Source organism: Trachypithecus francoisi, unplaced genomic scaffold (assembly GCF_009764315.1).
Source record: "Trachypithecus francoisi isolate TF-2019V2 unplaced genomic scaffold, Tfra_2.0 Lachesis_group17, whole genome shotgun sequence".
Classification (NCBI taxonomy): domain Eukaryota; kingdom Metazoa; phylum Chordata; class Mammalia; order Primates; family Cercopithecidae; genus Trachypithecus; species Trachypithecus francoisi.
In genome coordinates, this window is record NW_022681462.1 from 97,788,634 (window position 1) to 97,816,615 (window position 27,982).

Below are 27,982 nucleotides of genomic sequence, written 5' to 3' on the forward strand. Positions count from 1 at the left end.
AGCGCCTTCCGGCCCGCCCCCGCGCGGCCACCCGGCGGACCACCGGACCGGCCTGGGGCGGGACGTGGGCGCGGCGGCGCGGCGTGCGGCACGCGGCAGGGCTGAAGCTGCGGCGGCAGGGGGACTGCACGTAGCCCAGTGCTCGGCATGGCTCTCCTGGGGCTCGGTAGGTGCGGGCTTGCGGCGGGAGGTGGACGAGCTGGGGTCGGCCTGAAAGATTTCGAATCTCTAGGCCGTTCCCCGGCTGGCCGCGGCCTGTAGGCGGCCGGAAGCGGGCCTGGCGGGCGGGAGGCGCGGGCCTAGGCGGCCGGAGGAGCTGCGAGATTGCCCGGCGGAGGTGCGGGTGCGCGGGAGACTAGGGCGCCCGTGGGGAGGGGCTTTTGCAGCCTCGCGGGGCGGTGCGCGGGGGGCGGGAGCCTAGTGTGCTGGAGCCGGGCGCGGGGTCCCGGGCCGGGCTGGAGAACCGCGGAGCCCAGCCCCGGCCGGATCCTGGCGAGCGGGTCAATATTCCCGGCGAATCGCAGGGGAGCTTGCTCTGGGCACCTTCTCGAACTCGTGCGTGGGGACGGAGGATGGCGGGCGCCCTGCACTGCAGCTTGTTTCTGCCACCTGTTTTATGCAGCTCCTCCTTTTAAAAACTGAAATGTTAGGCCGGGCGCGGTGGCTCACACCTGTAATCCCAGCACTTTGGAAGGCCGAAGCGGGGGATAATCTGAGGTCAGGAGTTCGAGACCAGCCTGACCAACATGGCGAAACTCCGTCTCTACTAAAAATACAAAATTAACTGGGCGTGGTGGCACGCGCCTGTGATCCCAGCTACTCAGGAGGCTGAGGCAGGAGAATCTCCTGAACCCGGGAGGCGGAGGTTGCAGTGAGTGGATACCTCGCCACGGCACTCCAGCCCCGGCAACAACAGTGAAACTTCGTCTCAAAAACAAAACACTGAAATGTTAAATCTCAGTTCTGAAATAAGGACCCGTAGTTGCCTTAGAAAGTGCCTTCCAAAAGGTGGGCTTAGGACGCAGGGGTGCTTCACATGTCATCGGACTCCTTAAAAACGAAATGGAACCCAGCGTCTTAGGAATTCTGTAAATGTCTACTTCGGAGGCTACAGTAGGCGAGGCCAAGGGTCCTGTCCTTGCCGGGCTCACCTTGGTCACAGCCTTGGCTCTGAGAGTCCTTAACCTTGTCTCTGGCCTCAGACCACCTGCCCACTATTTACTGGCTCTGTGACTTGGAGCAAGTTACTTAACCACCCTGTGCCAGTGCCTTTTCAACAGGGCTAACCATTTCAGGGGCTGGTAATAGTACTCCCTTAGGGCTGTCCTGGGGGTTAATGAGTTAGTACATGTCTTTTTGTTTTTCGAGACAGGGTCTTGCTCTGTCTCCTAGGCTGGAGTGCAGGGTTTCGATCATAGTTCACTGCAGCCTGGAACTCCTGGTCTCAAGGGATCCAGACACATGCCACCACACCTGGCTAATTTTTAAATTTTTGGTAGAGTCAGAGTCTCTTTGTATTGCCCAGGCTGGTCTCAAACTCCTGGCCTCAAGTGATCCTCCCTCCTCAGCCTCCCAAAATCCTGGGATTACCAGTGTCAGTCACCTCGCCCAGCTAGTACATGTTTAAAGAGATGTAAATATTTGCCATATTACTGTAGAGAGAGTAGATGAGGGGAAAAGATTTTAGTCTGTTTAGTTTCCCGTGAGTGAATTCAGACTAGACCCTGAACGAGTCTGTGAGTCTATTAAGTAACTCATTTTAATAAATGGCAGCCTTTTTGGGAAACCTCTTGGTTTCTAGATGACTGCTCTGGGACCGTAGATGACTCCTAGCAGATGTGGGACAGAGATGTTACTGCTGTGAATTTATAACATCCTTAACTGCCGTGGAGGAATGGAAAACCACAGATGGCAGAGCCATCTGCTCACAGAGATTCTAGACACTCACTCGGATGGTCCGATTTCCCATTGGTGTTCATTATCACCGAGTGGAATGGTGATGTGAATTTTAGAAACAGAATATCATTGGTCAGCATTGACCTACTTTGTCATGTTAAGTAAGCCCAGGGTTTTTTTGTGTTCTTGGGGCTTGGGGGTAGTTGTTGGCTACTTTTATGCATTCAGAATGTCCACATCTTTTGTCTGTTCTTTCTCAGTAGGATGTTCGGTTTCCTTGTAACCTTGCTAGGTCACATTGCCTTTTTAGGAATTTTAGTCTCAAACCTTAACACAGCATTTTCATTGGGTAGCCATGTACAAGCAGAGGAGGCTCTTGTGAGAATTAGGCAAAATTTAAAGCAAGCAAAGGTCCGTCACCATTACTAGAAAAAAGAATAACCTAAGTCTATGTTAATACTGTCAGTAAAGAGCGTCTTTGTATGGAAAGGGAAGCACATTTCTAAGGTGAAAAACCCTGGTCTCTTCTGGTGACTGCAGCCTGCTTGTAACAGCATGAAGAGGAGAGGACTGACTTTATTGCTGTCCTTGACTGGCAAAGAGAAGTGAAAGTACCTAATTCTGCCACAGTCTACCTAATGATGTTCTGTGGATTATACCACTGCATTCTCCAGCCCTTCGGTTAGAAATTTGGGTCTATCTAATTATATGATCTTAGGTAAGTTATCCTTTCTGTGTTTAAGTTTCCTGGTCTATGAAATAAGGGCATGATGACGCGTACCACATAGGGTTCTTAAATGACTTCACATATGCAAAATGTTTAGAACAATGCCTGGTACAGAGTCACGCAAGTGTTACTGTTTTGTCTTGCCAGAAATAAAGACCACAATTTCTGGAGCATAGTGTGTGACAGGTATCTCAGAATGTTAGCCATACTCCCAGATCTCTCTTGTCAGAATTTATCTTGAGGAAACAGTCATACTAATTTGATGGGAGGAGGAAAATACAAGAATTTTCAGGGCTGGGCTGTTAGTGCAGAATTGGAAACAATCAAAATTCAGTCAGTAGTGGATTGACTAAATGGTTCAGCCATTAAAAATGGTTACATTGGAGTAATTTAAAAATTCTTAAGTAGAAAATATCTGTAACTTACTCTTTTGCTTTTCCATTTTTGAAAATTTCACAATAGGCTCAGTGTATTGAGCAAGTACCAAATTCATATAGATTTTACAAAAAATATAAAATTCTTTAAAAGTAGTGCATCTCTGTAGAGGATTATCCTGTTTTTGGTTTGTTTGTTTGTTTGTTTGTTTGAGACAGGATCTCGCTGTGCCTCCCAGGCTCGAGCGATCCTCCCACATCAGCCTCTGGAGTAGCTGCAACTACAGATGCACCCTACCACACCCAGCTCATTTTTGCATTTTTGTATTTTATATTTTTTCTCTACAAGAGATGGAGTTTTGCCATGTTGCCTAGGCTGGTCTCAAACTCCTGGACTCAGGTTATCCACCCGCCTCATTCTCCCAAAGTGCTGGGATTACAGGCCTGAGCCACCACGCCCAGCCTTAGTCTTACTTTCAAGCGTATTCGGAGTTAGGACTGTCGGTGCTTATGTTCTTGATTTACTTGCTTTGTTAAATGTGTCAAACTCTTACTTCACCTTTTCTGCAGCAATGAAAAGATTAATGAGCAGCGCCATCCAATAGAAATACCATGTAAACATGTATGTAATTTTAAATTTCCTAGTAGCTACATTTAAAATGGCCAAAAGAAACAGGTGAAATTAATGTATTTACTCAGTATGTCTAAGATCATTTCAACATGTGTTTTCAAAATGAAAAATAATAATGAGGCCAGGCACAGTGGCTCACGCCTGTAATCCTCATACTTCGGGAGGCTGCGGTGGGCGGATCACCTGAGGTCAGGAGTTCAAGACCAGCCTGGCCAACATGGTGAAACCCTATCTCTGCTAAAATACAAAAATTAGCTGGGCGTGGTGGCTGGTGCCTGTAATCCTGAGACAGAGAATCGCTTGGACCCAGGAGACAGTGGTTGCAGTGAGCCGAGATCGCACCACTGCACACCAGCCTGGGCAGGTGAGCAAGATGCCATCTCAAAAAAAGAAAAATAATAATGAGATTACATTTTTCCCTCCATTAGGTCTTCAAAATTCAGTGTGCTTTTTACCAGCACATCTTAGTTTGGGGTAGCCACGTGTAGCCAGTGGCTGTCATGCTGGACAACACTGTTACTAAGGGAGCAGCCCCCCTTTGGTTAGCCTGGCTTCCGTTCACAGGCATCCTTTCCCACCTCTTGAAATGGAAAAGGAGATCATCCTGTCAAAGGCTACTCCATCACTGACTGGGTTCCCGTCCCTCCTCTGACTCCGGGCATTTTATTCAGATATTCCCTGTATTTTATCTTTGGCCTCTCCCACTGCATGTCTTCCTCTCCCAGATCACGCCCATCTTTAAAGAGAAACCTTCCTTGTTTTCTACATTTGCCTGTCTCTGGTCTCTGTAATGAAACCTGCTTAAAGGGTTATCTGTATTCTCTCCAACCTTCTGTAGACTGCATGCCTCTTATTTCCACGCCACCACAACTGCCAGGGCTCCCAGTGAATTGCCACTAAATCCAATCAGTAGTTGGTTTTCTGTCTTTGTTCCTTTCTCTCCCAGTAGTATTTGTTAGAGTGGCCCCTTCCACATGTATCTTGGTTTATGTGACACCACTCTCAATAATTCTTCGAGTCCACCTTCCACATGGCAACTGGAATACTCCTTCTAGAAAGCACAAATCTATTCTTTCCTCTGCATGATAACCCTTTAATGGCTTCACTATTAGTAAAGTTCACAGTTTTATAAGTCCTTACAATATTGGCCATATCTATGATTCAAATGCAGTGTAAATCTTGAATACCATAGTTGTTCATTCATGCCTGTAGCGTACAGAACCACTTTATCTTGAGCACTAAAAAGACAGCATGGTGTAATAGGAAAAGCTTGGAAATGGAGAGCTCCCTGCCTCTTACATGTATGACCATAGATGGACCACTGGTCTAGACCTTTATTTACAAAATGGGGATAATTCCTACTTTCTAGTTAGTAATGCTGTCAAAAATTAAGTGATCTGACATATTTGAAAGTGATTTGAAAAATTGAACGTGTTGTATGATGGCGGATTTAGCAGTAAAACAATGAACAATGGTGTATACTCCTTCCAGAAGAAATGTACCATTTAGTTATTCCAAAAAGGTCCATTTGAAGTCTTCCAAATTCTAATTATGAAGTAAGCATATGAAAATGTAACTAAGATGGCATGTACACACACTACTTGAGAACACAGGCCAGTCTCACTTACAATTTGCTATATCAACAAATTAAAAGGAAGAAATGATACGATCAACTTCAGAGATGCGGCCAAGACAGGAATAGACAGAAATTTCTTTAACATTGTGAGTATATTTTGGCCTGGCATGATCGCTCATACCCGTAATCCCAGCACTTTGGGAGACAGAGGCAGGAGGATCACTTGAGACCAGCCTGGGCACCATAGGGAGACCTTGTCTCTACAAAAAATGTAAAAGTTAGCCAGGGCTACACCCGTAGTCCCAGCTACCGGGGGGCTGGGGGTGCTGAGGTGGGAGGATCACTTGAGCCCAGGAGGTCAGGGCTGCTGCAGGGAGCTGTGTTTGCACCATTGCACTCCGGTCTGGGTGACAGAGCAAGACCCTCTCTCAAAAAAAATAAAACTGTATTTATTTCAACCCAAAAGCCAGCATGATGCAAATAGGAAAACATTCCTGTTGAAGTCAAGAACAGTCTGAGGATATTCCATTATTTACCTTGTTCTAGAGGTAATTAGCAAAGTTTTGTATGTAGTCATGTGTTGCTTAACTTTAGAGATATGATCTGAGATGTGATCAACTTCAGAGATGCTAAAAAGACAGGAATAGAAATTTCTTTAATTTCTATTGTCCTATCAGACGATTTCTTCATTGTGAAAAACATCAGTGTGTACTTAATACAAACCTAGATGGCGTAACTTACTAAAAACCTAGGCTCTGTGATATAGCTTACTTCCCTTAGCTTACAAATCCATTCGGCATGTTACTGTACTGAATATTGTATGCAGTTGTAACATAGTGGTAAGCATTTGTCTATCTAAACATAGAAAAGGTGCAGTAAAAATATGATATAAAAGATAAAAAATGGTACAGCTGTATAGGACATTTACCATGAATACAGCTTGCATGACTGGGGGTTGCTCCTAAAATTTTATTTCTTGAATGATAGAATAACCTTAATTTACTATAACATTTTTCTTTTTTTTTTTTTTTGGGGAGATGTGGTTTTACTATTCTGGTTTTGAACTGCTGGCTTCAAGCAGTCCTCCCACCTTGGCCTCCCAAAGTGTTGAGATTATAGGCATGAGCCATGGTGTCTGGTCAACATTTTACTTTCTTTTTTTTTTTTTTTTGAGACAGAGTCTGGCTCTGTCGCCCAGGCTGGAGTGCAGTGGCCGGATCTCAGCTCACTGCAAACTCCGCCTCCCAGGTTCACGCCATTCTCCTGCCTCAGCCTCCCGAGTAGCTGGGATTACAGGCGCCCGCCACCTCGCCCGGCTAGTTTTTTGTGTTTTTTAGTAGAGACGGGGTTTCACCGTGTTAGCCAGCATGGTCTCGATCTCCTGACCTCGTGATCCACCTGTCTCGGCCTCCCAAAGTGCTGGGATTACAGGCTTGAGCCACCGCGCCCGGCCAACATTTTACTTTCTAACCTTAATTTTTTTTTTTTTTAACTTTTTGGTTCTTGTAAAAACACCTTAAAACACATTGTACAGCAGTACAAAAATATTTTCTCTTTTTCTTTTTTTTTTTTTGAGGCAGGGTCTCGCTCTATCAGGCTGGAGTGCAGTGGCGCATCACAGCCCACTGCACCTGTAGCCTTGACCTCCCCTGGGCTCAGTGATCCTCCCACCTCAGCCTCTCGAGTAGCTGGGACTACGGGCATGCACCACCATGCCTGGCTAATTTTTGTACTTTTTTTAGAGAGGGGGTCTCACTATGTTGCCCAGGCTGATCTTGAATTTCTGAGCTCAAGCAATCTGCCTGCCTTGGCCTCCTAAAGTGCCGGGATTACAAGCATGACACATAGCGCCTGGCCACTATTTTATTTTATATCGTATTCTGTAAGGATTTTTTCTGTTTTTAAAATTTATTTGTTTTGCTTTTTTAAGCTTTTTTGTCAAAAACTACGACACAAACACACACATTAACCTAGGTCTACACAGGGTCAGAGTTATCAAGACATCACAAGGTGATAGGATTTTTTTCAGCTCCATTGTAATCCACAGACCACCTCGTATATGTGTCCTCTCCTTGACCCTGTGGGTGTGACTGTATATGTAAATTTGAAAGGTGACATTTTGATAGTAATGCCATTTCAGAGAACTTTTGGGTTCTTCAGATACTAGTAAGTCAGTTCAGAATTTGTGTTCCTCTATTATTGTTGTAAATTGCATTTAAGTTTCCAGAGCTGCTAATGAAAATGCCCTCGATCCACAGTGTGGCAGAACTGTGTGGTCAGCAATACAGTCGACACTGTGTCCTTTCTTTATAAGGTTGTTCACATGAAAAATTTTTCTGATAATGTGTTATGGATAGTATTAAGAGAAATAAAACTATCCATAAAAATAAACATTGGCCGGGCACTGTGGCTCATGCCTGTAATCCCAGCACTTTGGGAGGCCGAGGCAGACAGATCACCTGAGGTCGGGAGTTCGAGACCAGCCTGACCAACATGGAGAAACCCTGTCTCTACTGAAAATACAAAATTAGCCGGGCATGGTGGCACATGCCTGTAATCCCAACTACTTGGGAGGCTGAGGCAGGAGAATCGCTTTAACCTGGGAGGCAGAGGTTGCCGTGAGCTGAGATTGTGCCATTGCACCCCAGCCTGGGCAACAAGAGCGAAACTCCGTCTCAAAAAAAAACCAAACAAATTAGCATTGCTCTTGAAAGAGTCATAGTCTAGTGGAAGAGACAATAATTATTTTTCCCTTCAAAAAGATACTTGAATAAAGATAATGTGCTAGTAATTGCAACGGAATAACATGAGGAGTGATTACCGTGTGATTGCCCAAGGTTACACAGGCAGAAGTGACCTCCTAATTTTTCAGTGTCCGTGCCTGTGAAATGATAGTAGTGCTGCCTCATGGAGTGGTTGTAAAGAACAAAGACATTAATACATGAAAGCCACTAAGAACAATGCTTCAGCCTTTTTCCAGTGCAGCCCAAGGAATGGGAGCGGGGACTGTCCATTCCTTTTTGGCTCAGTGTTGCAGCAATGGGAGTGAAATGCCAAGGGCTCCGACTGCAGCAAGGAGGGCATAGGGGCCAGAGCTAGGCCGCCCTCCTGTGTGAAGGGCCCTGGTCAGTTGAAGAGGATGGTTCCCCAGGGTTTCCAGTCAAAGCATGAGCAGTGTTGTTAATGGTGTGCTTTTGTTGTTACTTCAGGTCTGGTGAGCTGTGCCTTCTTTCTGGCAGTGAATGGTCTGTATTCCTCTAGTGACGATGTGATCGAATTAACTCCATCAAATTTCAACCGAGAAGTTATTCAGAGTGATAGTTTGTGGCTTGTAGAATTCTATGCTCCTTGGTAAGTATTATAAAATAGTTGTAGATTATTTATAGTACTTTCTGAAATTGGAGAAAATGCTGTATAAAAATCTGATTTTATTGAGTCATCTAGTTTAGCTTACTGTTTGTTTAAAAGAAGTAGGGAAGAGGGAAATGGGACATGCAAAGTATCTCGTCTGTTAAGGAAGATCTACTGATGAGGTGATGTGTGTGGAAGGAAAACTAATTTTATGAGGAAGGAATCTTGAGCAAAGAAAATAGAGGGGCCAATGATTAACTTCATTCTGTTTCTTGAAGAGAATTATTTCCTGAAATAATGTAGTTAGAAAATCGGGTTTAATTTAAAAATTCTTGCCTTACATTCAATACTGGAAAAACCCCTGTGGGGTAAAAATGTAATCACCATTGAAACTAAGGCACAAAATTATGTACAGTTAAAAGTACAACATTGTGCTAATGCTTTGTGTGATTAAAGCATTTAATGCAAAAAAAAAACCAAACATCAAATAGAAGAGTGGAAACTGTGCAAGATGTATATGAGGCTGTCTCTGCTGTAAACCAGCAGGCCACGAGTATCCTGAGAGGAGAACCAAACCCTAGCCCACTGTGTATCTGTGAAGAACTGTGTGGTGATCTGAAATCCCGAGGAGTTCTTTGGCATGTGAACAAGGCTTGAGTCCGCGATATTAGAACCTGATGGTTGCATTTTAGGGTATGCCTGATGAAAGTTTTTCCTTTCTCACTTCAACTTTTTTCTTTGAAACTGAGTTTTAGAAACTAACCACCAGTCTTCATGGACCATTTTACTTCATGCTCAGTGTAGCAAATGGAGGTAAAAATGCTCTATTTTCAAAATGGATGCTGCCACATTGTGTGTCCTGTCCACCTAATGCCTTTACTATTTTTAAAGGCTCTGGTATTTATGTGTTCAATGCAAATGCTAATTCTGTATGGATTAGCTCAGTTATACTAGCAAATATATAAATAGTAATTGTACAAACTGTGGTGTTGTCAAATGTCTCCGTATGTGGTTTTTACAAGCTTATCATATATGGCATAGGTAATTTACCTTGTTTCTGAGAGCGACCATGCAAGAGAAAGTACCTCATTGTAAGACTCTACAAGACAGCATAATTGAGAAGGCAGGATCTAGATCTACTAGTTAATAATTATTATACTGGCAGAGTTTTACTTCGTGGTGTCTGGGTGAAAGAATGTCTGATTAGAGCAAGCGCTTTATTTGAGAGACAGGGTCTCACTTCTCCCAGGCTGGAGTGCAGCGGCATGATCATGGCTCACTACAGCCTTGATTTCTCAGGCTTAGGTAATCCTCCCACCTTAGCCTCCCCAGCACTGGTATTACAGGCATGTACCACCACACCCGGCTAATTTTTATATTTTTTTATAGAGACGGAATTTCACCATGTTGTCCAAGATGATCTCTAACTCCAGGGCTCAAGCAATTTGCCTGTCTCCGCCTCCCAAAGTACTGGGATTACAGCTGTGAGCCACTGCACCGGGTCGGGCAGGTGCTTTTTAACTTCCTTTTGTGCTTGGATTCCTGTGGCACCTTGGTGAAGGCCTTGGATTCTTATAATAAAACCTTTACGGTCAGGCATGATGGCTCATGCTTATAATTTAAGCACTTTGGGAGAACAAGGTGGGTGGATTGCTTGAGCACCAGAGCTCGAGACCAGTCTGGGCAATGTGGCAAGACCCCATCGCTACAAAAATAAAAAGAAAAGAAACAAAGAAATTACCCAGGCCTGGTGCTGTGCACTTGTGGTCCCAGCTACTCAGGAGGCTGAGGTGGGAGGATCACCTGAGCCTAGGAGGTAGAGGCTGCAGTGAGCTGTGATTGTGCCACTGCACTCCAGCCTAGGCAACAGTAAGAGCCTGTCTCAAAAAAAGAAAAAAAAAAAAAATCAAACCTTTACATGTTTAAATAAAGCTTATAAGATCACAAAGAAAACCTATGGAAATATGATTATTGAAATATTAAAATTTCAATGCTAATGTAGTACTTTACAAGGACAGTAAGTACAGGTTGAACATCTCTTATCCGAAATGTTTGGGACCAGAAATGTTTCTGATTTTGGATTTTTTCAGATTTTGGAAGATTTGCATAATACTTAGCTGTAGAGCATCCCTAATCTGAGAATACAAAATCTGAAATGCTCCAGTGACCGTTTCCTGTGAGTGTCATGTTGGCGCTCAGAAAGTTTTGGATTTTGGAACATTTCAGGTTGTAGGTTTTTAGAATAGGGATGCTAAACCGGTTCCAAGATCTACCAGCAGACTTGACTGCTGGCAATAATTCTGAATAGTGATGGGCATGATGTTTGAAGATACCCGCAACAACTATAGTGGTGGTAATGAAAATAGCTGTGATATTTATTCATGATAAAGTCACAGTAATTGACTATGGAGTGTTGTTTACATTTGTAAGGAAATTCTAAATTTCGATTACAGATTAGTGAAAATAAAAACTTTTTTTCATCCAAATTCATAGACTCGCTCCCCTAAATTTTTCCTAAAAGGCCACCTTGGCTTCAGATTTATTCTTTTTTTTTTTTTTTTCTTTTTTTCTTTTCCTAAAAGGGATTCCCGAAATTTTTATCCACCAGCCCTTTGGGAGTCTGGACCCCAGGTGCAGAACCCCTGGGTAGACTGTATGCCATATTTATATGTATGTGGCATTGTGATGTATGTGCAGATCAAATAGAAGAGAGGATGAACTCTGACAGTCTCTGAATTTAGTCTTCTTTTCTTAGATAAACTGAAATTAAAGAGGCACAAAACTCTGTAAAAATCTGACTTCTGAATTTTTGAGTATCTCACCTAAACAACAAAACATTGTATGTAAATACATAGAAGTAGCATTTCAGGACGTTCCCCTGAAAGATCCTAACTTCAAATATTGGGATTGAGTTTAGGCCCCAATAGTCAATTACATAATGATCAAAACTTTTACCTGTATGATTGTAGTCTTTGGAATCAAAAACGTGTCAGGCAGCTCTGACACCGGATGGCTATGATATTGGGTAAATTTCTTCTCAACATCAATTCCATCATCTGTAAAATGAAATAACAAAAGGACTTGCCTTCAGCTTCATGCCGATTACATGAAATCATCTATAAAGTGTGTTCATCGTGGGGCTGGCACCTAGCATTTGTACATTTGGTCCTTAGAGACCTAATTAGAAGAGCATTTACTTTGTTTTTAAAAATGCATCAGATCACCACTGGAGAAATAAACTGTGGTATCTCCATACAGTGAATGTTACACGGCAATAAAAACGAACAGTTAGCTACCTACAACCTCAGTGAGTGATAAGGGCTAGCAGGTTCACGAGGGTGTAATTTCTTAGAAGCACTTTTCTGTGTTGTATTTCATAGTAATAGTACCTATAAGGTTAAGGTCGTTTTTCCTTGTGTTCTCTTCTCTCCTCCTAGCCCCACTCTCCTCCACTTTCCCTGCCTCCCCCACCTCAGTCACTCACTCACATCACCATCTTGTGGTGTCACGTCATGCATTTCAGCTTGTTAGGCTCACAAACATGGGTTTATGTATGTGTTTCTAAGTCCAGAAGCAGTTTGTGGAACCCAGAGACTATTGAGATACAGGCGTAGTTGATCTAGGCCAGATACCTCATCTATGAAATTAAAAAGTTGGACTAGATTAGAAACTGTCAAACCTCGGTAGGTTTAAGAATCACTAGTAGAACTTAATAAAATGCAATTCCTCCACCAGGAAGTCTGGGTTTGTGGACCCCAAGAATCTGCGTTTTGCCTAGGCTTTCAGCTCCACACAGGGAAGCGCATTGAACCAGATAGATTCTAAAGGGCTTGTTCAGGTGTAGAGTTATAAATTATAGAGTTTAAATATGATTTAATTGAGCAGTAATTCGAAAGCTTTTTTTTTTTTTTGGGACAGAGTCTTGCTGTGTTGCTCAGGCTAGAGTGCAGTGGCACAATCTCAGCTCACTGTAACCTCCGTTTCTCGAGTTCAAGCAGTTCTTCTCCCTCAGCCTCCCCAATAGCTAAGATTACAGGCATGTGCTACCATGCCCAGCTAATTTTTGTATTTTTAGTTGAGACAGGGTGTCACCATGTTGGCCAGGCTGGTCTTAACTCCTGAATTCAAGTGGTCCGCCTGCCTCGGCCTCCCAAAGTGCTGGGATTACAGGCATGAGCCACTGCACCCGGCTGGAAGCTTTTTTATTAGGATGATATGAAAAGTGATTGTTGTAAGTAATAAAATGGTGAGCTCATCCAGGTTGCTGATCCTATTTTACTTATTTATTTTATTTTTATTTTATGTTTTTGAGACAGAGTCTTACTCTGTTTCCCAGGCTGGAGTGCAGCAACATGATCTCAGCTCATGCAACCTCTGCCTCCCAGGTTCACGTGATTCTTGTGCCTCAGCCTCCCCGGTAGCTAGGATTACAAGCGTGCGCCACCATGCCTGGCTAATTTTTGTATTTTTATTAGAGACGGGGTTTCACCATGTTAGCCAGGCTGGTCTCAAACTCCTGACTTCAAGTGATCCTCCCTCCTCGGCCTCCCGAACTACTGGAGATTACAGGCGTGAGCATCTGTGCCTGGCTTTGATCCTATTTTATTTGTGCTTGTCCTCTTTCCAGGCATCTCACTCAGTAGACCATTGATGGGGTTTTTTAACTGAATTTTTGAATTTTTTGAATTGAGAATCAAAGGCTTTAACTGTTGCTTTGTGTTGTCTTACCCCCAAAAGGTGTGGTCACTGTCAAAGATTAACACCAGAATGGAAGAAAGCAGCAACTGCATTAAAAGTAAGTTTCTTAGGAATGCAAAAGGCTTACAAAACTTTTTTTTATAGTAAGTTTCTAAGATGTCCATATTCACCTGTGTATGTTTACGTAATAACTATGCAGATGGTTTAATGTTCAATGGGAAGCTAGTTGGCATATCAGAGTTGAAAATACTGGTTCGTTGTCAAAATCATACTGAGAACAAGGGGATAATATACCCTTAAATGCTTACATTGCCTGTTTCTGTTTATTGTGTTTCCCGGATAAATGACAGTTACTCTCAGCCCTGCCATTTCTGTGAGCTGCAGAGTTCCCTCCATGAGCTGACTTTGATTTCCCTCATCATTGCATTTAGATTCTCTTCTGGTGTTCAAGGCTAAGGCCCTTATTGACTCATTTTGCAAACTGCACCCAGTGCTTTATTACCTTTTTCTGAGTCTGTATGAAGCAGATAATGAGTTCTTATGGAATCTGTTGTAGCGGAAGGAAAAATTTTTATTTCTTTTACATTCCCACAGGATGTTGTCAAAGTTGGTGCAGTTGATGCAGATAAGCATCAGTCCCTAGGAGGTCAGTATGGTGTTCAGGGATTTCCTACCATTAAGATTTTTGGATCCAACAAAAACAGACCAGAAGATTACCAAGGTAAGGACTTTTCCTAGCTACTTCATTCCCCTGGTAGACAAGAACCTACTGTTCTTTAACGAGCTTGAGAACCTGCTCTACCTGCAAGGTTCTCAACCTCATTGTACCTGAATTATCTATAAATGGTACACAGTGATTCCTACACCCTCCGAGTCAATCTGAAGATGAAATGTGTGTCACACAGGTTTGTGTTATCACTTAACGCTTGCTTAGGTCTACGCTACATTAGCAATGATAGAAAATAGTGTTCTGTGCTACTCTCTTATCTTTCTCATTACAGTCACTTGTATTTAATAAAGATCTACATGTATTTTCTTGCTCTAATCTCTCTTCCCTTTACTGTAGGAGAAGGGTCTAACGTACTACTATGGAAAAGGAAAGTCTGTAATTTGAGAGTCTTAGTCTCCTGAACTGTCAATAATAAATGGATACACAAATTCTGTTTTGTAGATAAGTAAATTGTGAGTGTCTGCTGTGAGCCACTGAGGCAACTAAAGATAGAATTCAGGTTCCACCCTCCCAAGACTAAATGTTATTTCAGCAACACTATTCTTCTTTTCTTTCTTTTTTTTTTTTTTTAAGAGACAGAGTCTTGCTATGTTGCCCAGCCTGGACTCAAATTCCTAGGCTCAGGCAGTTCTCCTACTTCAGCCTCCCAAGTAGCTAGGATTATAGGCACCACACTCTTAGAGAATTGTCCTGTTATTTATTTATTTATTTTGAGTCTCGCTCTGTTGCCCAGGCTGGAGTGCAGTGGCCGGATCTCAGCTCGCTGCAAGCTCCGCCTCCTGGGTTTACGCCATTCTCCTGCCTCAGCCTCCCGAGTAGCCGGGACTACAGGCGCCCGCCACCTCACCCGGCTAGTTTTTTGTATCTTTTAGTAGAGACAGGGTTTCACCGTGTTAGCCAGGATGGTCTCAATCTCCTGACCTCATGATCCGCCCGTCTCGGCCTCCCAAAGTGCTGGGATTATAGGCTTGAGCCACCGCACCTGGCCTTGTCCTGTTATTTAATTAAGATATCACAAATGGGCCGGGCATGGTAGCTCACACCTGTAATCCCAGCACTTTCGGAGGCTGAGGCAGGTGGATCATGAGGTCAGGAGATTGAGACCACGGTGAAACCCCGTCTCTACTAAAATTACAAAAAATTAGCCGGGCACAGTGGTGGGCACCTGTATCCCAGCTACTCAGGAGGCTGAGGCAGGAGAATGGCCTGAGCCCAGAATGCGGAGCTTGCAGTGAGCCGAGATCGCGCCACTGTACTCCAGCCTGGGCAACAGAGCAAGACTCCATCTCAAAAAAAAAAAGATATCACAAACAGATTATTATATTTGAGATAATCAGAGTTGCTGCGTTGGGCCAGATCCATGGTGCTAGTAAAAGTATTGGGCGTAATTTGTTGGAAGCTGAAATGATGGCTGATTTGGTAGAGGTTTTTGTTGAAGATGTTATATGGAGCATACGCGTGACAGAACTTTGTCATCTTAGGTTTTGTTTCATGTGAGCAGTACCAGCTCACAGGTTGGGTGGCAGCATCAACATCATAGTAAAACAAAGAGTTGTCTGTCATTGGTGACTTGCCTGGGTCCAGCTAATAGAAGGCAGAGAAGGCGGGGGTGAGGGGTACAGAATCTGTCGTGTGTGAGCTGGGAAGGCAGCCCATCCTGTCTGCCTTGCTGCTGGCTTCTCCACACTCCAGCGTCGTAACTAAACTTAGTGTCTTGCTTCTGCGTAAAATGGGGATATGCAAACCCCATTTTAAGGTACCAGAAGCTTAATTGAAATAGTACACATAAAGCATATGAGACAAATACTTGGTAAATACATGTCGTGGGCAGATCTCGAGGCTGGAGGTCTTGTCTGAAGACAAAGATGTGGCCTTGGACACGTCTCTACTTGCCTCCTCAGCTCTAAAGTTCTAGGGAAAGACCTTTTTTTTTTTTTCCCTGAGTAAACACTTGCTTTTCTGCCTTTGAATAATAATTTGTTTTAGTTTTCCTCACTTAAGAAAATGTGCATGTTTTTAGTGCAGTCAGTCTGCTGCTGTTTTTATAAATTTAGTTTATTGGAACACAGCCCTACCTGTTTGTCAACATAGTGTCTCTGGCGGCTTTTGCACTGGATCAGCAGAATTGAGTAGTTGCAATAGACAGTGTGGCCTAAAACGCTGAAAAGTTTTTTCCTAGTATACTTCACGATTTGGCATATGTCCAGATAAAGACTTGGGGAAGGGGCACTGGTTCAGATGATGGAGATGCCTGACATAGATAAGGAGAAGAGGCTGTTTCATGTTGAGGCCTTGCCCTTCTGTGTTATTAAGTGACATACTTGGTAGGCTCAGCCAGCAATATAGTGCACGATTATCTGAATAGATGCTGAGAGCTGCTGTAGTATATTTCGTGGGTATTTTTGTTTTGTTGTTTGAGATGGAGTCTCGCTCTGTTGCCCAGGCTGGAGTGCAGTGGTGCTATCTTGGCTCAGTGCAACCTCTGCCTTCCGGGTTCAAGCAATTCTCCTGCCTCAGCCTCCTGAGTAGCTGGGATTACAGGCGTGCGCCACCACGCCTGGCTAATTTTTGTATTTTTAGTAGAAATGGGGTTTCACCATGTTGATCAGGCTGCTCTCGAACTCTTGATCTCATGATCTGCCTGCCTTGGCCTCCCAAAAGGCCGGCCGCCACACCTTAGATCTCTAATCCCAGCACTTTGGGAGGCTGATCCACTTTGGGAGGATCACTTGAGTACAGGAGTTTGAGAAAACTAAAAAAAAAAAAAAAAGTGTTTTTTTTTTTTCCTGACAGAGTCTCATTCTGTCACCCAGGCTGGAGTGCAGTGGCGTGATCTAAGCTCACTGCAGCCTCCGTCTCCTGGGTTCAGGTGATTCTCCTGCCTCAGCCTCCTGAGTAACTGGGATTATAGGTGCCCATCACCACACCCAGCTAATTTTTGTATTTTTAGTAGAGACGGGGTTTCACCATGTTGGCCAGGATGGTCTCGAACTCCTGCCTTCAAGTGTTCCACATGCCTCCGCCTCCCAAAGTGCTGGGATCCCAGGCGTGAGCCACTACGGCCCTCCAGAAAAGGAATTTTCTAAAGAGATTCTATTAGAACTAGTTTTGCCTTTAAACTGAAGACAGCAGATGGCATAGGTTATTCCAGTACTTCTGTGTTAGTTAATAGCCCCTGACTCTCTTGAGCAAATAAGTTATTGATGAACTTCCAAAGACTATTGTCATCTTGCCTCTGTGAGTTTTAATGCAGGTTTGTTAGGTTCAGCTTAACAGTGTTTCAAGCAAGATAGGAAAAAAGAAGCCTGGAATGGTTTCCAGTTACTTGGCTTCAAAACACCTCATACCTAGTTTTTCCATCTTTTCTATCCGGTATTTCACAGAAATAGTTCCTTTTGTATTTGGGAAATTCTCCTGCTTTCCCAGCTAGATTTTAAGCTTCTTATTCACCCATGTCCATGGTTGGTAAACATTTATGAGTTATTCTCATTAGGAGATGGTATTTGAGCAGAGAGTTTTCATTCACACTAACTACATAAAACTTAAGAGGAATCAGGCTGGGCACAGTGGCTTGCACTTGTGATCCCAGCACTTTGGGAGGCCGAGGTGGGCGGATCACTTGAGGTCAGGAGTTTGTGACCAGCCTGGCCGACATGGTGAAACCCCGTCTCCACTAAAAATACAAAAATTAGCCGGAAATCACTTGAACCTGGGAGGCGGAGGTTGCAGTGACCCGAGATGGTACCACTGTACTCCAGCCTGGGCAACAGGGTGAGACTCCATCTCAAAAAAATAATAATAATAAAAAGGAAGAGGAATTGGTTTTCCAAGTGTTAAGTCTAGTGCAAAATGCATACTGGGGAGAAAGTTTGTTCTGTCAGAGATACACATGTTGCCAGAACTGTATCACCCGGTGAAGCTGACAGTGAGGTAACACTCTTGGGCTGGGCCAGATGAGGCACTTGCTGAAGGCCCGGCTGAGGACCGCCTACCTTCCATCTCCTGTAGGTGGCAGAACGGGTGAAGCCATCGTAGATGCTGCACTCAGTGCTCTGCGCCAGCTTGTGAAGGATCGCCTCGGGGGACGGAGCGGAGGCTACAGTTCTGGAAAACAAGTAAGACCCTAAAATGTCAGTTTTTAATGTGTCGTAATTTTGAAGCCAGAGTGTGGATTCCTTGTAAAAGATAGTTGTTTTTTTAAAAGTATGTTAAGGTGGTAAACTTTCAATGAAAGAATCAGGGAGGATTGGCTCCCCTGAACCCAGAGGGAACCAGCCATCCAGCCTGCTCATTTGGGCTCCTCAGAATTGCTGTTGCCATGGCCAGTCATCCCAGGGCCGCTTTCCACTCCTGCAGTCCAAGTACCAGGCCCCTAGATAGGCTTCCTGGGCCCTGGGCTAAAACAGAAGAATAAAGAGCTCCAGGCCCAGGAGCCAGGTGCTGGCATCCCATGGCACTTGTAGGTTAAGAGTGGGGATGGGATGGACGGGTTCTCCTCTGGGTAGGCTTTGGCAAACTGTGATGAGACTGGATTACCTCTTGGCCTGTATCTGTGGCAGTCAGCCCCAAATCCATGGAAAATTCTATACAAATGGATAGGGAAGAAGAGAGAGAGAGGAGCAGATTGGTGTTTTAGATGCCCTTGTATGAAATGTGAAGCTTAACACTGATGTTCTTGTGAAAAGACAAACTCGAAGATATATAAATATTAAATGGGCCTTTACTTTTAGGAGACCAGTTAAACTCGCTTCTTTATACAGGCTCAGAGCTTACCCAAAGATTTCATGCTCTTGCCTTTTATTTTAAACTTAGACATTTAATGAGCATAGTTGCCTGGCCCCCTGCACTCTGCCTGGCAACAGAAAGCAATGCTGACTGCTTCTTAGATTTAGTACTGAAGAACATTCTTTGAAAAAAGAAAAGGATTAAGTGTTATTTTTAGCTTTGTTGACTGGTAGCGGCTTTGTCTATGAAAGATGTAGCGGAACATCCTGGGATGAAGCAGCGGCTGGACTTGAGTCTGAATTAGAACAGTGTTGTTAAGGTGGTTCTTTGAGCCATGTTGAGGTTTCTTACTAAAAATAGCTGGTGACGGAATTCAGGTACAGGTTATATGTTGTACTGAATGTATTGATAATTATTTGAAAGTAAAAGGCTATTTACCAAGCAAAAATGATAATGCTGAGGAATGTACCCAATTTGAATACAACACTATTTTATTCACTAAAGAAAAACCCTAAAACTTTGTTAAGATGTAGAAGCAGTGTTATTTAAAATAGGAAAAGTATTCTTCTTGGCCAAATTGTTTGATGTTTAATGTCACAAATGACAGGGCAGAAGTGATAGTTCAAGTAAGAAGGATGTGATTGAGCTGACAGATGACAGCTTTGATGAGAATGTTCTGGACAGTGAAGATGTTTGGATGGTTGAGTTCTATGCTCCTTGGTGTGGACACTGCAAAAAGTAAGTGCCTTCTACTAAGTAGTCTGTTCAGCCACAGTGTTTTCAGTACATTCATTAGCTTATTTTGAAAGAGCTGAACTAGATAATAGATCACCACTAAGATCTCTTCCAGAAAAACTCGGACTCGAAGTGAATATTAAACATTGACATTAGTGCCAAGAGCTTCCTCTCTCATGTTGCCGAAGATTAACAAGGGACTGGCTCATGTCCGGATTTAGGGGCAGTGGTGGGATGGGAAGCTCATGTGAAGGGTAGCATGGTATCTTTAGTAAAGCCACACACAAAATGTTTTCTAGGTGTGACATAACTGGGGACTAGGCAGAAATACACAGATCAGTTAAAAAGTATAGGCTGGGTGTCGTGGCTCACACCTGTAATCCTAGCACTTTGGGAAGCTGAGGCAGGCAGATCACTTGAGGCCAGGAGGTTGAGACCAGTCTGGGCAACACAGCAAAGCCCCATTTCTACTAAAAATACAAAAAAATTGGCTGGATGTGGTGGCGTGCGCCTGTAGTCCCAGCTGCTTGGGAGGTTGAGGCGCAAGAATCTCTTGATTGTGTGAGGCAGAGGCTGCACTGAGCTAAGATCATACTACTGCTCTCCATCCTGGATGATAGGAGGAGACTCTGTCTTAAAAAAAAAGTGTTTGGCCTGCAAGTTAAAATCCAAGTATTTGGCCTGGTGAGGTGGATCACTTGAGGCCAGGAGTTCGAGACCAGCCTGGGCAGCACAGGGAAACCCCATCTCTACTAAAAATACAGAAATTAACAGTGGGTGGTGGCATACACCTGTAGTCCCAGCTGTGTTGGAGGCTGAGATGAGAAGATCGCCTGAGCCCCGGAGGTTGAGGCTACGGGGAGCCATGATCGCACCACTGCGCTCCAGCCTGGGCAACAGAGAGAGACCACGTCTCAAAGAAACAACACAAAACGAATATTTTTCTATAGCCTAGAGCCAGAGTGGGCTGCCGCAGCTTCAGAAGTAAAAGAGCAGACGAAAGGAAAAGTGAAACTGGCAGCTGTGGATGCTACAGTCAATCAGGTTCTAGCCTCCCGATACGGGGTGAGTATCCTTATAAGGCTCATTTCATTGTGAAATACATGGTGTTTCGTTACTTCTTCCAATACTCCAGGCCTCCCTATGAGGTAGTAAAGGAGATGTTTAAACCATTTTGTAAGTGAAGAAATAAAGTCACTTTACTGTCATAACTAACAAGTCTTGACACGCAGGACTGTCACCTTTTTTCTCCTAATGTCACACTGCTTCTGTGGTATACTTAATGTGAGGTTTCAGCTTACCCAGACTTACTCATGTTGCTCCTGTGGCTGTTGTAAGTTGGTCCATTTGTTCTAGAGCAGATACTTTGTGTTAATTATATACCAGGGCTTGAATATGATTGGCCTAAACTTCACGGACTGTTAAAACTCCCTGATTGAAAATTGACCTCTGTGAGTCATTCCTTTGAAATCCATGCAGTCTGGGGAATAGTTTTGTTACATTAAACTACATAAGGCCAGAGTGGTGGCTCACGCCTGTAATCCCAGCACTTTGGGAGGCCTAGGCGGGCAGATTGCTTGAGGCCGGGAGTTCAAAACCAGCCTGACTTAACATGGTGAAACCCCATCTCTACTAAAAATACAAATATTAGCCGGGTGTGGTGGTGGGCGCCTATAGTCCCAGCTACTCGGGAGGCTGAGGTAGGAGAATGGTTGAACCCAGGAAGCAGAGGTTGCAGTGAGCTGAGATTGCACCTGTGCTCTCCAGCCTGGGCCACAGTGAGACTGCTTCAATTAAAAAAGAAACAAAAATTACCTGTACGGTGGTTTTAGAAACCGTAAGGATTGTTATTTTGTGTTAAGTGTTAGTTGGATTTTGTTCTCTGATCTTTTTTTTAATAGATTAGAGGATTTCCTACAATCAAGATATTTCAGAAAGGCGAGTCTCCTGTGGATTACGACGGTGGGCGAACAAGATCCGACGTAGTGTCCCGGGCCCTTGATTTGTTTTCTGATAACGCCCCACCTCCTGAGCTGCTTGAGGTAGGCCGCTTAAATTGCTTATAGTCCAGAAAGCTTTTTTAGCTGATAGGAAGGAATGCTAAAGCAGTCGTGACACACTGTTCATGTTATGCCCTTTCCTTCTTGTTAAAAATACTCTCTTTAAAATGGTTTTTATACTTTGAAATGGAAAAGAATGTCTGATACATTGCTTTTCATAACTTTTAGCATTAGAATAATTACATTGTGAACAGAAATACGAGCTTCTTAAAGATAGAGTGTATTTAATCACTCTTGCTTATTCTCAAAGTAATAGCACATTTATTGAGTAGCTAATCATGTAACAGGCACTGTTCTGGTATCTTTATGTAGTTTTTTTGTTTGTTTGTTTGTTTCATTTAATTCTCACATGAACACTGAGAGGTAGATAACTGTTTTTATCTCCATTTTATATATGGGGAAATTGAGGCACAGAGCCTCAAGTTTGTATAAACATATAATACATGTAAGTATAATCTATTTAAACAAGTAAGTGGCATAGCCAGGCTGTGTCCAGGCATTGTGATTTCAGAGACGTGTGTATGTGTGCTAATCCCCCCCAGCCACCACAGCTTCCACAGGCTTAAGATTATCAGTAGCAGAAAAATCTCCTCTTGGAGAACATGCCTCTGGGTGTTTCCATACAAGGAAGTAATCCTGGGAGAAATCTTTTCAAAGGAAGTTCTTGTTCACCAGCTTACCTTTGGGTGTTGTATCATGCAGCCTCCTGATCATCCCTTGTCTTCTGAGTCCCACAGATTATCAACGAGGACATTGCCAAGAGGACGTGTGAGGAGCACCAGCTCTGTGTTGTGGCTGTGCTGCCCCATATCCTTGATACTGGTAAGACAGACACATGATTTCCCTTGGCTGTTCTATGCTAGATGCTCTGAGAGTACTTCCTAAATGGATTAATTTTATGGACTCCTTTACCTTTACCTTTAAAAAACATTTGTCTGTTTAAATCAGGAGCTGCAGGCCGAAATTCTTATCTGGAAGTTCTTCTGAAGATGGCAGACAAATACAAAAAGAAAATGTGGGGGTAAGTTACTGAGCTTATTGTCTCAGTGTCATCTGAACAGGAGATTATAGGGTTTCTTGAGAGTGGGTCCCCCATGTTTTTGTAAGCTGTGTTCCTATGTTTGCTCTGCTAAAAAAATTTTTTTTTTCTCCTGCCTAGCCTCGCAAGTAGCTGGGATTATAGGTGCGCGCCACCACACCCGGCTAATTTTTGTATTTTTAGTAGAGTCGGGGTTTCACCATGTTGGCCAGGCTGGTCTCAAACTCCTGACCTCAAGTGATCCACCCACCTCTGCCTCCCAGACTCCTGGGATTACAGGTGTGAGCCACCGCACCTGGCCTGCTCTGCTATGTTTTTATTCAGGATGTGAAAATTTTATCACTGGGAGGAAAAGAAGGAATGAAGGGCTGTCAGCACAGCATGCATTTTTCTCATAGGAATCATGTTTTAAATGGTGATTGGGGTGCCAGGTTAGCAAGCAGACACAGAATGAGTAGTGCACCTGAATTCTAGTATGAACTCGAAGGCTGGATGAGAAAGGGGAACTAGAATTATGTTTCCTTATCCTCTTCTGAGTAAGGACTGGATCTAGGCACATTTTCAAAACAGTGTATCTCCTTCCTATTTTATCTTTTTTTCTGTTTTTGAGATGGAGTGTCACTCTCTCTCCCAGGATGGAGTGCAGTGGTGCAATCTCAGCTCACTGCAACTTCCACCTCCCGGGTTCAAGCGATCCTCCTGCCTCAGCCTACTGAGTAGCTGGGACTACAGGTGCACACCATCATGCCCAGCTAATTTTTGTAATTTTAGTAGAGACAGGGTTTCACCATATTGGTCAAGCTGGTCTCGAACTCCTGACCTCAGGTGAGCCACCGTGCCCTGCTGCTTCTATGTATCTTTTTGCTTCTCGTCCTCAGTATCCATAGCTTTCCCCAGGTACCTAGCGCCCCCTGCTGTCCCTCTCTCGATGACCTTGCTGCTCCTCCATTAGTCCAGCAAATGTTTATTAGATGCCTACAGAATGCAAGAACAAGCTTAATAACCCAAATGATATTGGTGGGATTTCAGGTAAAAGGGAAAATCCATATAGAAACTCATCTTTTGTTTTTTATTTATTTCTCACTCATTCCACAAAATATCTGAAGCGTGATCTTTTGTTCTCTAAGATCTTCTAGTTAGATTGTAAGGAATTTAAAAGACATATTTGCCCTATAAACCAGTCTGGTTTTCTAGGTGGCTGTGGACAGAAGCCGGAGCCCAGTCTGAACTTGAGACCGCGTTAGGGATTGGCGGATTTGGGTACCCCGCCATGGCCGCCATCAATGCACGCAAGATGAAATTTGCTCTGCTGAAAGGCTCCTTCAGTGAGCAAGGCATTAACGAGTTTCTCAGGTAATTTGTTTTCTTAGGTTGTTTTTTCTCTTTGTTTGGTTCTGTCATAGTTTTTTATTTGAAACTAGGTGTATATATAAGCCAGGTAATAAATGGAATTTCAAAATGCAAACTAATTCCAGAGAATTGAGAGTTTTTAAATTGTCTCCCTGTTCGTTCCTTTTTCCTTGGAATACTCTGGAGAGTATAATGCAAGGAGAATGCATTGCTGCCCTCAGGCCGCCCTGTGTGCCATTCTGTGCATCTGGCCCTGGGCTCTTTCTCATTCTCATAAAGGCCTCATGGGCTAGAGGCGGCCCTGTCTGTCCATCCTCACCCTCATATGCATTGTAATCTCGACCTTGGGTAACTGTGGTTTCCATTTCTGGGCACTTGGCTTTGGAATGTAGTTATTTATTTGAAAATGGGTGTTCTTAAGTGACTCCAACAATGTGCAAACAACATGATAGGTTCTCAAACTCTAAAACAAATATACAGAGCTCTCTACCCTGCTCTGCTATTCAACTCACCTAATCATCTTTTAGGCAATACAAGGCATTGACCTAAAGAGGTTTTGCTTTCCATTCTTGCTTTCTTCCGTGTTCATTTCTTAGCTGCTGTGTAAGAGATGTTCAGCACACAAAAGGCGGTTGAGAGGCTTGTGATGAGTCATGAGTAGGAAGCAGAGCGTGTGAAAGCCTGCAGTGCTCTTGCCGCCAGTCTTCCTACTAGACGCAGAAGTGTGTGTGTGTGCTGTGTGGAGAGTAGGAGCTCCAAAGTCAGGCACCTCAGTCCCAGCTCTGCCTTGAGTAGTGAAGTGGGAGGCATGGAGGAACCCTGCGAGATCAGCTGCTTCAGCCTCTGCCCAGGGGTAGACCGTGGCTCCTCCTCTCCCAGCTCTTACTCGTAGTTGGTTAGTAAATGGGTATTTTCTTTTTTTTTTTTTTTCCTGAGACAGAGTCTCACTCTGTTGCCCAGGCTAGAGAGCAGTGGCGTGATCTTGGCTCACTGCAACCTCCACCTCCCAGGTTCAAGTGATTCTTGTGCCTCAGACCCTTGAGTAGCTGGGATTACAGGCGCCTGCCACCACACCCACCTAATTTTTGTAAAGTAGAGATGAGGTTTCACCAGGTTGGCCAGGCGGGTCTCGAACTCCTGACCTCAGGTGATCCACCCGTCTCAGCCTCCCAAAGTGCTGGGATTACAGGTGTGAGCCACCACGCCTGGCCAAGGGGGTGTTTTCATTAAGAAGTTTATGGGGCCGGGCGTGGTGGCTCATGCCTGTAATTCCAGCACTTTGGGAGTGTGAGGCAAGCAGATCACTTGAGGCCAGGAGTTCGAAACCAGCCTGACCACCATGGTGAAACCTCGTCCCTACTAAAACTACAAAAAATAAGCTGCGTGTGGTGGCATGGGCCTGCAATCCCAGCTACTTGGGAGGCTGAGGCACAAGAATCACTTGAACCCAGGAGGTGGAGGTTGCAGTGAGCTGAGATCGCGCCACTGCACTCCAGCGTGGGCAACAGAGCGTGACTTGGTCTCAAAGAAAAAGAAGTTTGTGGACTGCTTAAGTTTGTGATTGTCATAGAGTAGTATTTATGAAATCATGAAGTCAGAATGTGAATATAAATATATCATGTAATTTTTTTTCTAATAATAGGTTTGTTTATTCTAGCCCATTGGTGCCATAGATTGTTAGTCTAGCTCCATTATTCTAGGAGTTGTTTGGTGAACTCTAAATATTTGTGCCCACAGTATTTCTAGCTCTGGTTTCCCAACAGCCCGATTACACCAGGTCTGGTATGTTTCAAGTACTGATGTTTCTACACATATGTACCCCCGCTGTCTGCCATCCCCCTGGAACCAGTCGCGTCACTGCTGATATGCTTCCTCTGTACAGGTTCACAGCAGTCTTACAAAACTCACAGGCAGCCCATGTTCTGGATCAACTTCGATAATTATTTATGTACTTAATTTGTATTTCAGCAAATGCTCTGCTATTTTTAAAAACTTACTGATAGCAACTGACTGTATCTGATGCAGGGGGCTTAGTTGGGAATGTTGAGTCTGGTTGTAATGTTGTCCGTGATTAAAAAGATAATGTTCCCGAGGTGTTTCTCAGGAATGTACTGCAGCAAGAGAGAAGAAATGTCTCTGCATAAACAAAGTAGGCAGACTGTTATTTTTAAAGTTGTTTATTCTTCTGCACCAGCAGTCCATAGTAAATGTGTGTGTGTTTTGGTCATTTTTCCCCAAGGGAGCTGTCTTTTGGGCGTGGATCCACAGCACCTGTAGGAGGCGGGGCTTTCCCTACCATCGTTGAGAGAGAGCCTTGGGACGGCAGGGATGGCGAGGTGAGTGCCGGGAGGGAGGCTGTGCGGGCAGCAGTCCTGGTTTACTGTCTTGAGGCTGTGCATCTCTGCACCTGGAGTCCAGTCCTCTCCATCAGACCTCAGCCCTGGTGCAGCCGTGGACCTTTTAAGAGGTTCTTCTCTGAAGACCCTTCATCTTCCTTATCACAAGTTTAAGTGCTGCATGTCATTTGATATTCTTGACAGCCAAGACACCTTCCAGTAGTCAGGTTGCTTTCCTGATTATTACCTTAAAGTGCACATTTACCCTGGAATTCATTGACTTTATCTTAGAAAAACAGAAAATGATAGCTTTGAAATTAGCACTTACTTCTGTACTGTAGTGTCCCACCCTCCTGCAAAGGACGTGTTCGGTGGCTTCCAGTGTTGAAGCAGTGAGTGATGTGATGTCGAAATGTTTCACCTGAGTGCTTAGCTTTTCCTTCCGTATAATCGTAGGGACGAAGGTCAGGGTAGGGTCGGACTGAGGAGAACCTGGATTGTAAGCAGGGGTAGCTCTGCAGAGTTGCTCTTCTGTGAAGTGAGATGTTGACCTTCCAGGGCGTCCCCTCTGCAGATCTAACCGTGGTTTTCTGTCTCCCAGCTTCCCGTGGAGGATGACATTGACCTCAGTGATGTGGAACTTGATGACTTAGGGAAAGATGAGTTGTGAGAGCCACAACAGAGGCTTCAGACCATTTTCTTTTCTTGGGAGCCAGCGGATTTTTCCAGCAGTGAAGGGACATTGTCTACAATCAGATGACTCTCCCAGTGGCCTTTTAACCAAGAAGTAGTACTTGATTGGTCATTTGACAACACTGCAACAGTGAACTTTTGCATCTCAAGAAAACATTGAAAAATTCTATGAATTGTTGTAGCCGGTGAATTGTATCGTATTCTGTCACATTAATATTTTGAAGAATACTCGGCTGTCGAAACATTTTTCCCTCTCTCTGACTGCTGCTTGAATGTTCTTGGAGGCTGTTTCTTATGTATGGGTTTTTTAATGTGATTCCTTCATTTGAATATTAATGGCTTTTTCCATTAAAGAATAAAATATTTTGGATAATGCCGATAAATGTATGAAATTAGTATCTACATCATAAGAGTGATGTTTAGCAGTAAATTAATATTTTGAAGTGATACACAGATGTCTTTCCTCCCCCATAAACTTTTTTAAACAAAAAACAAGATCTCTTTGCTTCAGATGGCACCATCAGTGCGCCCCACAACAGAGATTTTACATGGAAACCGGGCTCATGAGCACTGATTTCCCGCCCAATATTTGTCTTTGGGCTGTCTCGAGTGACTAATTATTAAGGAATCTAGCTGGTTATACGGTGCAAGGCTTTCTGTGTTGTTATGAACCTCAGAATAGCCATTAAGACATGAAATACAGCAGCAGGTTACCAATGCGAACAGGTAGTTCGCATTTATGTAAAACATTCAGAAAAATGAAGTTTTGAATTTGTTAGAACCTTCCAAGGACTTGAGAGCATTTTATTGTAACTTAAAAAAAATAAATACAACTGTCACTAACTTTTGTGAGCAATTTCTCTGAAAAAAATCTTAGTTCTGTAAGACATTGGAACCATTCTCTGGCTAAAGGAAAGAGGTGTCTAATAGTCTGCACGAACATGAGACAGAGGTGCCAGCTGGCCTTTCTAGTCGAGAAGACTAAGGTCAATATGGAAGTAGACATAGGGAAAATAGTCTTGGTTATTGAGTTGCAGTCCCGGGATCTCCACAGATGCCTA

At 43.8% G+C, this 27,982-nt stretch overlaps 2 protein-coding genes across 5 annotated transcripts in view; one reads left to right on the top strand and one right to left on the bottom strand.

The window, feature by feature from the left end:
* PDIA6 (protein disulfide isomerase family A member 6) lies at positions 1-27,764 on the top strand. Of its 2 annotated transcripts, XM_033176559.1 has the most exons (14): positions 11-166; positions 2,437-2,614; positions 8,414-8,555; positions 13,293-13,350; positions 13,848-13,974; positions 17,992-18,098; positions 19,316-19,446; positions 20,394-20,508; positions 21,345-21,485; positions 22,241-22,325; positions 22,452-22,524; positions 23,737-23,895; positions 26,132-26,228; positions 26,830-27,764. In XM_033176559.1, exons 2-14 carry the CDS (start codon positions 2,605-2,607, stop codon positions 26,896-26,898), a joined length of 1,314 nt encoding a protein of 437 aa, XP_033032450.1. In that variant the 5' UTR covers positions 11-166; positions 2,437-2,604; the 3' UTR covers positions 26,899-27,764. The 2 variants fall into 2 exon arrangements, with proteins under 2 accessions (XP_033032449.1, XP_033032450.1); XM_033176558.1 differs by lacking the exon at positions 2,437-2,614 and having other exon boundaries at positions 1-166.
* The window catches only part of ATP6V1C2 (ATPase H+ transporting V1 subunit C2), a 60,813-nt gene continuing 58,884 nt past the window's right edge, over positions 26,054-27,982 (bottom strand). For 2 of the 3 annotated variants that reach the window (XM_033176560.1, XM_033176561.1), the window contains one exon: positions 26,054-27,979. In XM_033176560.1, the coding sequence (XP_033032451.1) occupies positions 27,890-27,979 (90 nt within the window). In that variant the 3' untranslated portion in view covers positions 26,054-27,889. The remainder of the gene's footprint in view (positions 27,980-27,982) is intronic. The other variant, XM_033176562.1, reaches the window with a different exon arrangement.

Excerpts from the sequence above, each read along its gene's own strand:
- PDIA6 (XM_033176558.1), top strand. Across the intron at positions 13,351-13,847 it reads AAGCAGCAACTGCATTAAAA|GATGTTGTCAAAGTTGGTGC; the intron begins GTAAGTTTCTTA and ends ACATTCCCACAG. Across the intron at positions 20,509-21,344 it reads TTCTAGCCTCCCGATACGGG|ATTAGAGGATTTCCTACAAT; the intron begins GTGAGTATCCTT and ends TTTTTTTAATAG.